General features: G+C 47.2%; 1 protein-coding gene across 1 annotated transcript in view; it reads right to left on the bottom strand.

Annotated features, from left to right (window-relative positions):
* Positions 1-12,500, bottom strand: part of shank1 (SH3 and multiple ankyrin repeat domains 1) — a gene marked incomplete at both ends in the record, with an annotated part of 45,751 nt that overhangs the window by 28,997 nt on the left and 4,254 nt on the right. The window contains 2 exons of the mRNA XM_080524902.1: positions 33-104; positions 470-673. Of these exons, the coding sequence (XP_080381028.1) occupies positions 33-104; positions 470-673 (276 nt within the window). The remainder of the gene's footprint in view (positions 1-32; positions 105-469; positions 674-12,500) is intronic.

Raw genomic sequence — 12,500 nt, 5'->3', positions numbered from 1 at the left:
GACACACGCCTTTAGAAACATGGGTCCAGTACCTTAGTGTGCAGTTTAGCCAGCTGCTTCTCATCTAGGTTTGTCTGTTTGTACACCCTGGTCTTATAGCGAAACTAATGCAGAGAAGAAGAGAGAGATGGAGAAAACAACGAGAGTCAGCCGGTGAGCAGGAGAGAGAGACAGACAGATAGGAGAGAGGGACACAGAGAGAGAGAGACACAGCCAGACAGAGGTAGAGAAGAGTTCATCCCGACTGGGAGGACCTTTGTCCTCAATTCTCCTCAGCTTTTGACCTAGATTCAGGCGATGGGGGCCTGTAGATGTATGGCATGGCCAGGCTTCACCTAGTTTGTCACACATAATCCTTCGCCAAGAAGAAAGGAAAACGAAGAGAAATGACATGGATGTAACAGTAACAGTACTTCACAATTACCACACAGGTACTACAAGATACATTGAGACCCTAACAGGACCATACCTCTAAATATGGCACCCCTTTCTCAAAGGATTGTGGGTACTCCCGCAGCAACCTCTCCTCCTCCAGGAACTTGGCGTCGTGGCCGTCGGTGGCCGGCTGGAACAGGCCGTAGTTCAGGACGTCCCGCAGCGACTCGTTCAGAGAACACAGCACCTGCTGCTTGGCCTTCCACACGGTCGCGTCCGGGTTGAACCGCAAACACTTCTGCAGCGGTGATACAGGGACCGACAGAGGAGGAGGTTCAGATAAGAAATAAAACAGTATTTAAAAAAAAAAAATCTGAGTGGGCCAGTCCCACTCATATATTTTTTTATTATTTTTTTTTATTGACAGTTACAGTGAAGATTTAGACAGGAAGGATGGGTGAGAGAGAGAGGAGGAATGACATGCAGGATATGTCCCCGGCCGGAATCGAACCTGGGACCCTACGGTTACATGGTCAGCACTTAACCCGCTACGCCACCCAAGCGCCCCTAATAAAACAGTATTTCAGGAAAAACAGAGAGAGATGGTTAACCAACTACTAGACATTACTGACAAGCCTAGAGGTAAGACTTGGGGGGGGCGAAGAAATTAGTGCAGTATATTTCGAGTGTAAAAACCTCTCCTCACTGCAGCACTGATGTCAGTCCCACTCTGGACCACCAGGGGGAGACATTGCAACCAGTGAGCTCTATATGGCACAGACTCCAGGCAACAGATAGAATATGAATGGTTGGTGGTCCCTGCTGAGGAGGCGAATTGGAACGAGATGAATTGGAGCGAGTCTTGGGACTAGAGGACTATTACATCTACATTGAAGAGAGCATTTTCCTTTGTCACTCACACTCACACTCTCACCACCCATCTCTCTCTTTGGCTCTCTGGTACGAGTCTTGGCAGGGCAAAATAGGTAATTCCCATGATGACCTTGAAACAGCTGTTTGACTGGTCCATCAGGAGATCAGCTGGCTCATGTCTGTTCCATGTAAGCTCTTACTGGCCCTCGCTGTCTATGCCTCTCTCACCTTTACTTTGTCTGGTTTTTTTCCGGTGTGTGTGTGTGTGTGTGTGTGTGTGTGTGTGTATGTGTGTGTGTATGTGTGTGTGTGTATGTGTGTGTATGTGTATGTGTGTGTGTGAGTGTGTGTGTGTGTGTGTGTGTGTGTGTGTGAGAGAGAGAGAGAGAGAGAGAGAGAGAGAGAGAGAGAGAGAGAGAGAGAGAGAGAGAGAGAGAGCATGGAGTGCTGTGCAGAGGTGTAGAATTTTTCTCCCTCTCTTTTATTCAGTCTCTTGGTTTGCGCACAGCCAACCCAATCACTATGGCAACCGGTTCATTAGTGGAGCAAGCTGCTTGTTGCCATAGAGACATCTCTGTGTTCCCTAGGAGACAAGGAACTATGGGATCAAGTGTGTGTGTGTGTGTGTGTGTGTGTGTGTGTGTGTGTGTGTGTGTGTGTGTGTTACAGTGGGATGGAGGACGAGAGGTGGAGTCAGAGAGAGGCGAGGGTTTATGAGATAGAGAGAGAGAGAGAGAGAGAGAGAGAGAGAGAGTGATAAGGATGAGTGGGTGTGTCCTTATGCATTAGATTATATTTTTACTCACAGGTTGACACACTGCACCAACACGTAAATCACACGTGTGCAAAGACACACAATGCTTGTATTTCACGCACAGTCACATCAACGGCTGAATAGAACCTTAGATCACAGAGAGAAGCTTATGAATGCCATATTATGCTTGAGGAATATACGCATAATCACCATCATTATTGTTTGAATGATTATGAAATGGAGCAATGATAATCATTGCATAATGACTATAATTCAGCAGTTAATCAAAGACGCATTACCAATTTAGGTTCAGACAAGAGGACCTGAATAACAGGCACTGGTGGACTACTTAACATGGCAGTTGATTGGTCCATTCAGAGTTCTGACTCTAACTGGCCACTAGGACTGGTTCTTCACTCTGGTTGGCCATCAAAGGGTTATTCTTTACCCTGATTGGTTCATAGGACAGAAGTCTGACTCTCTTTATACTGATTGGCTCCATGTCATAATTACAATTCACTGTAGGCAGCTTTTAAAGTAATGTGTGTAAGTCCATGACCAATGTCCAGAGGCACCTCTGCAAGGAGTCATTCTCTCTACTCCAATTTTTTTGTTGAATGTCTGATCAATCTCTTTCTTTTAATTCCCACTCTCCCAGATCACTGTACCACATCAATAAAATGCTCATTGTCTTAAGTGTGATCCTACTATCCTGCTCACCCACCCACTCACTCTGTCCATCCTTCTCTTTATCCTTCCCTGCCCATCCTACTCTCTCCTTCGTTCTCTGTTTGTGCTGTCACTCATTATCTATGCAGGAGATACTGTTGGCCTCTCTCTCTCTCTCCCTCTCCCTCTCCCTCTCCCCCTCTCTCTCTCTCTCTCTCTCTCTCTTTCCCTTTGGCCCTTTTCTGCAGGGCAAGTGCAGGGGGATTAGAAGCCTTTAATGAGATCTATGGGGAAATAACCTGCCTCCCTCTGTTTAAGTCCATCTTTCTCTCCTTCCTCTCCCTCTCTCTCTCTCTTTTGCTCTCACTTCCTTCTCTTTACTCTCTCCCCCTTTCTAGCTACCTTAACCTTTCTTCATTCCTGTCGTTTCCCCACTCTTTAGCACCAGCCTCCCCGCCCTCCCCCCCCTCATCCTCTCTCCTCTCTTCTTTCCCATGCTCTCATATCCACCCCTCCCTTCTTCGTCCCCATTGAGAGGGCTTACTGTACCATTGACATTCTAGCTCTAATCCTTCAAATTCAGAAGTGTATGCGGTCATGACCGACACGTTTGTGTGTGTAACCTGAATGAGGCACTGGGCGAGTGTGTGTGTGTGTGTGTGTGTGTGTGTGTGTTTGTGCATGTGTGTGCAGACATGTGCATGTGTATGTGCATGTGCATGTGCATGTGTATGTGCATGTGCATGTGCATGTGCATGTGCATGTGCATGTGCATGTGCATGTGCATGTGCATGTGCATGTGCACCACTGTAGGTCTGCTTAGGTGTATGCTGCATCTGTATGCTCTATGTAAGCATTTTTGTTTACCTGTTTGTCGAGGTCTGTATGTAGCCTATGTATGTACATTGTACGTATATAGGTTCTGAGAGATGAGACCTTGAGGTGAGTCACCAGCACTTCAGGTATTTGTCATTGTCATTGTGAATGAATGAATGAATGAATGGTCTTTATTGTCATTGCTATAGTACAGGTACCAAACAACGACATTGGGGAGGGGTGGCTCCCCTGGTGCTAGGAAAGAGAAAAAAAAAACTAAAAAAACAAGAAGGGAAAGGAGCTAGTTTACATAAATAAAGGCTATGTACACTATCCACTATACTATACTGTACAGATAAAACGACTAGGGTTGTCATATTGCACATAGTGTTATTGCACATTCATTTAAAGTGTCGCAGTTTGCAGGCTTGAAATGTACACATTTGTGCCTCAGCACTACACCTGATTTTTTCAATCCAGCAGCTGCTATCAATCCGTCCAGACTGTCCAGGGCCCAGAACCTAGGTCTTTGCTGTGTTCAGGGCCTGGATGGCCCTGGGGTAGAAGCTGAGCTTCAGTCTGTTTGTCCTTGCGGCCATGGTCCTGTACCGCCTTTTCGAGGGCAGCCGGGCAAAGTGTTCGTACCCAGGGTGGGTTGGGTCTCTGGAGATCTTGGAGGCCTTCCTGAGGCAGCGTGTGTTGTACAGCTCTTCCAGAGAGGGGAGGGGGGCGCCGGTGATCTTCTGGGCTGTTCTCACGACTCTCTGTAGTGCATTTCTCTCTGCGGTTGTGCAGCTGGAGAACCAGTTGCAGATGCAGTAGGTGAGGATGCTCTCCACCGTGCCGCGGTAGAAGGCCACCAGTATCTCCTGCTTGATGTGTTCCTTCCTGAGGACTCTCAGGAAGTAGAGCCGCTGTTGTGCCTTCTTGATGGTGGCTGCTGTGTTGTTCTTCCAGGACAGGTCATCCTGTATGTGCACCCCCAGGAATCGGAGGGTTGAGACTCTCTCCACGCTCTCTCCGTCGATGAGCAGGGGCTGGACCTCAGATTTTTTCCTCCTGAAGTCCACGATGATTTCCTGGGTCTTTGACTGGTTCAGCAGCAGGTTGTTAACCTTGCACAGTTTGCTCAGCTGCTCTACCTCATCCCTGTACGCCGCCTCGTCCCCCCCCGAGATGCAGCCCACCACGGTGGTGTCGTCTGCAAACTTTACGATGGAGTTGCTGGGGTGGACGGGGGTGAAGTCGTAGGTGTAGAGGTTGTAGAGGATGGGGCTTAGCACGCAGCCCTGGGGGGACCCAGTGCTGAGTCTGAGGGCTGTGGAGGTGTGGGAGCCCACCCGCACCCTCTGGGGGCGGTCGGACAGGAAGTCCTTGATCCATGCACATATAGAGTGTGATAGTCCCAGGTCTAGTAGTTTGGTCACTAGCCTGTCTGGAAGGATGGTGTTGAAGGCAGAGCTGAAGTCCACAAAGAGCAGTCTCGCATAGCTGTTTCCCCTCTCCAGGTGGGATAGAGTGGCGTGGAGAGTCGTCGCGATGGCGTCCTCTGTGGACCTGTGGGCTCTGTAGGCGAACTGGTATGGATCCAGGTTGGGCGGGAGGCGTGTGACTATGTGGGCCCGGACTAGTTTCTCGAAGCACTTCATGATGATTGGTGTGAGTGCCACCGGGCGGTAGTCGTTTAGGCAGCTCACCGTGCTTTTCTTCGGGACTGGGATGATAGTTGAGGTTTTCAGGCAGGGTGGGATGGTGGCCTGGGACAGGGACTGGTTGAAGATGTTGGTGAAAACCCCGGCCAGCTGGTCGGCGCAGTCCCTCAGCACCCGTCCCAGGACGCCATCCGGCCCAGAGGCTTTCCTGGGGTCCACCGCCTTCAGCACGCGTCTCACTTCATGCTCTGTGAGGGTGAGGCTGCTGAGAGCTGGAGAGAGTGGTGTTTGTGTTGTGGTTACCTCCGTTCGCCCCTCGTCGAACCGGGCGTAGAAGGAGTTCAGCTTTTCCGCCAGCAGGGGGTCGTCCTCTGCGGCTGTGAGCCTGTTGGCTCTGAAGTTTGTCATGTGCTGGACCCCCTGCCACACCCGCCTGGAGTCGTTGCTCAGGAAGCATTCCTCAATCTTCTCTCTGTGGTCTGCCTTGGCCTTCCGGATGCCGCGCTTTAGGTTAGCCCTGGTGGTGCTGTACAGCAGTGTGCCCTTCGCTGCGAAGAAGGCGTTGTCCCTCTCATTGATCAGTTTTTGGACCTTCCCAGTCATCCATGGCTTCGTGTTGGGGTAGACCCGGACCCGTTTGTCCACGGTGACTGAGTTGGTGCAGTTCACTATGTGGTTCAGAACCGACGACGTGAACTGTTCCAGGTCCTCATGCTCATATTCCTGCCATGAGGTGTCATTTAGGCAGATCTGCAGTGGAGCGGACCCTTCTGGCCAGGTTCTGACAGTCTTAGTGGTGATGGGAGCACTTTTCCTCATTGTTACGGCTGGGCCGTCACACACGCCCTCTCCCGCCCCCACAGCCCGAGCACCCGCCCCCACAACTCGAGCACAGCGTGCTCTCCGCCGCAGGTGAAGCTCGTTCCCGGTGATTGGAGGGTTATCCAGCCACAGTCAAACCAACACACCTGTCTCCACTCCCAATTAACCCTCTGGCTACATCTACCCTGGACTCCCTTCATTCATCGTCAGTTCTTCCCTAAGAATGACCTGGCAAGTATCCTCTGTGATTAGTTATGAACTTTGCTCTTGTGCCTATTCTTATGATTCGTTGATATCTTGTGTACTGGCCTACCGTGGAGACTTACCCTGCTTTCCTGTTCCTCCACAGCCTATGCCAACCACTACCGCCATCCCGCCAGGTTGAAACCCCCAGCCCGCCAGGCTGAAACCTCCGGACTCATCATCTGTGTTTCCACCCACCTGCACTGTAAATAAATACCCTACGGGGCTAACACTATATTCTGCCTCCGGTGTCGTGTCCTTGAGCTCCCTCGCCCCCGTGTCATAACACTCATGGTAGTGTAGGCTGGAATCAGGAGGATTGACACATGGTCAGACATGCCTAGATGAGCTAGCGGTCTAGCCATGTAAGCACGCTTGATGTTGGTGTATACCTTATCCAGTGTTTTTTCTCCTCTTGTTGCACATTTAACATGCTGATAGAACTTGGGTAGTACTACTTTCAGGTCGGCATGATTAAAGTCTCCGGCAATAATATGGACTTGTATTAGTACTACTTTCAGGTCGGCATGATTAAAGTCTCCGGCAATAATATGGACTTGTATTAGCAATTCTATTTTATCAACATAGTAGTATTCCCTAAAAATGGTGTGTTGGTAACAGTGGGCAATCATTGTACTGTCTTAATTTTGTATTACAGCGTTGATGCCCAGATGGGATGGGAAGGAACTACACTAGATGCTTTATGGACTATAATGATAAATGCATACACACGGACACAACATTATTATTTTTCTATTATTCTATTATTGTATTGCTCAATTGTATCTTGCCTCATTTCTTCCATTGCCATTTTGTTTTCTCTTGCTGCTGCAATGTCGACTGAACCTGAAGCCAATAAACCTTTGGCACACATGGCAATAATAAATCATGAATCTTGAATTAAATCTCTCTGCTATATTCTGTAAATTTCTCTGCTCGTTGATTTGGGGGGTATCAACATTCAAATACGCATAACTTCTTCACTTGATTTCACTGTATGACACATCATTTGAAAGCTTACAATCTACCATTTCATAATCTGGAACAAACTAAAAAATGACGTTGCCAGACTTGCAGACCTTTTCATCAGACCCTGTCACATATGTGCTTGTTGAACTTCATTCCAAAACCATGGGCAGTTGGTCCCACCTTTGCTCCTATAACAGCTTCCACTCTTTTGGGAAGACTTTCTACTAGATTTTAGAATATGGTTGCAGGGATTTGCTCCCATTCAGCCACAAGAGCATTAATGAGGTCGGGCACTGATGCTGGGCGAGAAGGACTGGCTTGCAGTCAGCGTTCCAATTCATCCCAAAGGTGTTCGATGGGGTTGAAGTCACAGCTCTGTGTGCAAGCCAGTCATGTTCTCCCAGACCAAACTCAGCAAACCATGTCATTATGGACCTCACTTTGTGTATGGGGGCATTGTCATGCTGAAACTGGAAAGGGCCATCCCCAAACTTTTGCCACAAAGTTGGAAGCATACAATTCTCTAGAATCGTGTTGTATGCTGGAGCACTAAGATTTCCCTTCACTAAGGAGCCTAGCCCATATCATGAAAACAGCCCGAGATGATAATTGTGTCCACATACTTTTGTCCATATAATGTATGTACAGTATGTACAGTACCAGTCAAAAGTTTGGACACACCTTCTCAATCAATGGTTTTTCTTTATTTATATATTATTTTCTACATTGTAGATTAATACTGAAGACATCAAAACTATGAAAGAACACATTATGGAATTACGTAGTAAACAAAAAAGTGTTAAACAAACCATAATATGTTTTATATTTTAGATTCTTCAAAGTAGCCACCATTCGCTTTTTTTGTGGTTTTCTCCTAGAGAAGAGAATGCTGGACGGTGTTCACAGTTTCCTTTTCCACTGACACACACACACACACACACACACACACACACACACACACACACACACCAAGCTGATTGAGAGAATGCCAAGAGTGTGCAAAGCTGTCATCAAAGCTAAAGGTAGCTACTTAAGAATCTAAAATCTAAAACATATTCTGGTTTGTTTAACACTTTTTTGTTTACTACATAATTCCACATGTGTTCTTTCATATTTTTTATGTCTTCAGTATAATCTAAAATGTAGAAAATTATTTTTAAAAATAAAATAAAACCATTGAATGAGAAGGTGTGTCCAAACTTTTGATTGGTACTGTATGTACAGTCGAAATGCCTTTTACAATTAAGATCTAAGTGAAAAGAAGCAAACCTAACCTCTAAATAGTACAAAGTTAAACACAACACATTTCGAATGAATGAATGAATGAATGAATGAATGAATGAATGAATGAATGGTCTTTATTGTCATTGCTATAGTACAGGTACCAAACAACGAAATTTGGGAGGGGTGGCTCCCCTGGTGCTAGGAAACAAAACAAAACAAAAACAAAAAAAGGGAAAGGAGCTGGTTTACATAAATAAAGTCTATGTACACTATCCACTATACTATACTGTACAGATAAAACGACTAGGGTTGTCATATTGCACATAGTGTTATTGCACATTCATTTAAAGTGTCGCAGTTTGCAGGCTTGAAATGTACACATTTGTGCCTCAGCACTACACCTGATTTTTACAATCCAGCAGCTGCCATCAATCCGTCCAGACTGTCCAGGGCCCAGAACCTAGGTCTTTGCTGTGTTCAGGGCCTGGATGGCCCTGGGGTAGAAGCTGAGCTTCAGTCTGTTTGTCCTTGCGGCCATGGTCCTGTACCGCCTTTTCGAGGGCAGCCGGGCAAAGTGTTCGTACCCAGGGTGGGATGGGTCTCTGGAGATCTTGGAGGCCTTCCTGAGGCAGCGTGTGTTGTACAGCACTTCCAGAGAGGGGAGGGGGGCGCCGGTGATCTTCTGGGCTGTTCTCACGACTCTCTGTAGCGCATTTCTCTCTGCGGTTGTGCAGCTGGAGAACCAGTTGCAGATGCAGTAGGTGAGGATGCTCTCCACTGCGCAGCGGTAGAAGGCCACCAGTATCTCCTGCTTGTTGTGTTCCTTCCTGAGGACTCTCAGGAAGTAGAGCCGCTGTTGTGCCTTCTTGATGGTGGCTGCTGTGTTGTTCTTCCAGGACAGGTCTTCCTGTATGTGCAGATTTTTTCCTCCTGAAGTCCACGATGATTTCCTGGGTCTTTGACTGGTTCAGCAGCAGGTTGTTAACCTTGCACAGCTTGCTCAGCTGCTCTACCTCATCCCTGTACGCCGCCTCGTCCCCCCCCGAGATGCAGCCCACCACGGTGGTGTCGTCTGCAAACTTTACGATGGAGTTGCTGGGGTGGACGGGGGTGAAGTCGTAGGTGTAGAGGTTGTAGAGGATGGGGCTTAGCACGCAGCCCTGGGGGGACCCAGTGCTGAGTCTGAGGGCTGTGGAGGTGTGGGAGCCCACCCGCACCCTCTGGGGGCGGTCGGACAGGAAGTCCTTGATCCATGCACATATAGAGTGTGATAGTCCCAGGTCTAGTAGTTTGGTCACTAGCCTGTCTGGAAGGATGGTGTTGAAGGCAGAGCTGAAGTCCACAAAGAGCAGTCTCGCGTAGCTGTTTCCCCTCTCCAGGTGGGATAGAGTGGCGTGGAGAGTCGTCGCGATGGCGTCCTCTGTGGACCTGTGGGCTCTGTAGGCGAACTGGTATGGATCCAGGTTGGGCGGGAGGCGTGTGACTATGTGGGCCCGGACTAGTTTCTCAAAGCACTTCATGATGATTGGTGTGAGTGCCACCGGGCGGTAGTCGTTTAGGCAGCTCACCGTGCTTTTCTTCGGGACTGGGATGATAGTTGAGGTTTTCAGGCAGGGTGGGATGGTGGCCTGGGACAGGGACTGGTTGAAGATGTTGGTGAAAACCCCGGCCAGCTGGTCGGCGCAGTCCCTCAGCACCCGTCCCAGGACGCCATCCGGCCCAGAGGCTTTCCTGGGGTCCACCGCCTTCAGCACGCGTCTCACTTCATGCTCTGTGAGGGTGAGGCTGCTGAGAGCTGGAGAGAGTGGTGTTTGTGTTGTGGTTACCTCCGTTCGCCCCTCGTCGAACCGGGCGTAGAAGGAGTTCAGCTTTTCCGCCAGCAGGGGGTCATCACATTTTAAAGCAAGATACATTTTTATTTTGTACTTTTTAGTTTCAAAATAATATAACAAGGAACAGGGCCTTGTGCAAAAGGAACCCTGTCAGCTAGTACATTGTAACTCCTCCTCTGGCAACTATAACAGCTTTCAAATGCTTCCTGTAGCCAGCTTTCAAGTCTTTCAATTCTTGTTTTGGGATTCTTTCCCAATTCTTCCTGGCAGAACACCTCTAGCTCAGAAATATTCTTCACCCTTCTTGCATGCACGGCATGTTTGAGATCTCTCCACAGATTTTCAATAATATTCAAGTCTGGGGACTGTGATGGCCATTCCAAAACCTTCATCCGTCTTTCCTGGAGGTACTTTGTGGGTGATTTTGAGGTATGCTTCGGGTCATTGTCTTGCTGGAATACCCAACCTCTCGTCAACTTCAATTTCTGGACTGACCTTCAAACATTAGCCTCTAGAATGTCTTGATATTTGGTGGAATCTATTCTTCCTTCCACCCGCACAATATTGCCTGTGCCCCCCTCTTCTCTACAAATGCTTCATTTTTTTCTCCAAACATACCTTCTTTGGTTGTGGCCAAAAAGTTACATTTTGGTTTTGTCAGTCCAAAGCACATTGTTTCAATAGGCTTCAGGTTTCTCAAGGTTTTCTTTTGCATACTTCAGACGCTTAATTTTGTGTTGAGGTCGTAGGAAAGGCTTCTTTCCTCGAGTTCCTTCTTTTTCTCGAGTCATTCTATCAGACATTTTTCTTGGTCTTCCAAATCTTGCCTTGACATCAATTATTCAATTTATTTTCCATTTTCTGATGATGTTTCTGACAGTGGAAATGGGTGGTTTGAAACGTTGCAAGAGTTTTTTGTAGCCTTCTCCTTGATGGTGGAAGTGAACTCTTGATTCTGACATCCTTGGACAACTGTTTAGAGGAACCCATGGTTTTTAACACCAGACACAACAGCCACCACAATTGGATACTTGAAGGCATGGAGTTACTTCAGAATATATAGTTCAACCCTGGAATTATATTCACCTGACTCATTGAAGTCATAAAGAGTAAATCACATTGGTCTGGGCCTTAGTAATCATCTCCTCAAAAGGTAACAAAGAATAATCCAAAAGGGTTCCCAAGGTTTTGCACAGGGCCCTTTTCCTTTTTTATCATGTTGTGGATATAATTGATTCTTAATAGATTTAGTAGAACTTACAAAGCACAAAGAGCTTAGATCAATTGTCTCCAAAGAGGCCTTTTATTAAGCCAAGTTACATGAGCGCAGAGATAAATGAGCAGACCAATAAGCAAGAAGCAATAGCCCAAAAGCATTTAAACCAGGGGTGCCCACATTTTTGTACCCCACTGTATGTATGTATGTGTAATCTGTACATGTAAATGCAAGTGGTGCACTTTACTGTGTTTCCTGACAGTGTATGTGTTTATGCACCGCAAATGTACATTAGAGTATGTCACAACTGTATGTTTCAATGTTTCTACAGTCTGTAATACCATGCATGTCACCGTGAGTAAGTATAGTAAGTATATATAATTGAATGTGTGGGCACTCCATAGCCAGTAGAAATCATTTCCCCTCAATTCATAACATTTGTGTTTGTGTGCTGCCCGTCCCTCCCTGATCTCATTAAAACACAATTAACGAGCAATTACAGTTTATTGAGGGCGAATTAGCTGACATGTAGAACAGGCCTAATGTACTGGGATTATTCAGCCATATTACCCTGTATAGTAGAGAAGGAGGAGAGAAAGAGAGGGTGGGGAGAGAGCGAGAGAGAGAGAGAGAGAGAGAGAGAAAGAGAGAAAGAGAGAGAGAGAGAGAGAAAGAGAGAGAGAGAGAAATGCAAGGTAGAACAGAGAGATGTTAAGAGGAGAAAGAATAAAAGGGAGGGACGATGGGTGAGATAGAGGCAGAGGGGGGAGAATAGAGGGAGAGAGGCAGTGTATGAGAAAGAAAGGGAAGGACTTGTGTGATATGGTGGGATGTCAGAGAAGGAGGGAGAGAATGATGACTGAAGGGCAGAGAGAGGAGAGTAGACAGGAGGGGTTTGCGAGGACAGACTCAGTGGCGTCTCTCAGCATAACCTCTAAGCACTAAAGCTTAAGTAGGCTACAGAACAATCTCTGCTTACAAAACTGGGATAACATTTCAGTTTCAATTTCAAACCATATAACACAGAGTTGCGGTTGAGCATTCCCAACAGAGTC

Source organism: Nansenia antarctica (assembly GCF_963989245.1).
Source record: "Nansenia antarctica genome assembly, chromosome: 2".
NCBI classification, from domain to species: Eukaryota; Metazoa; Chordata; class Actinopteri; order Argentiniformes; family Microstomatidae; genus Nansenia; species Nansenia antarctica.
Note: the sequence above shows the minus strand (reverse complement) of the source record. Positions and strands in the feature narration are given on the sequence as shown.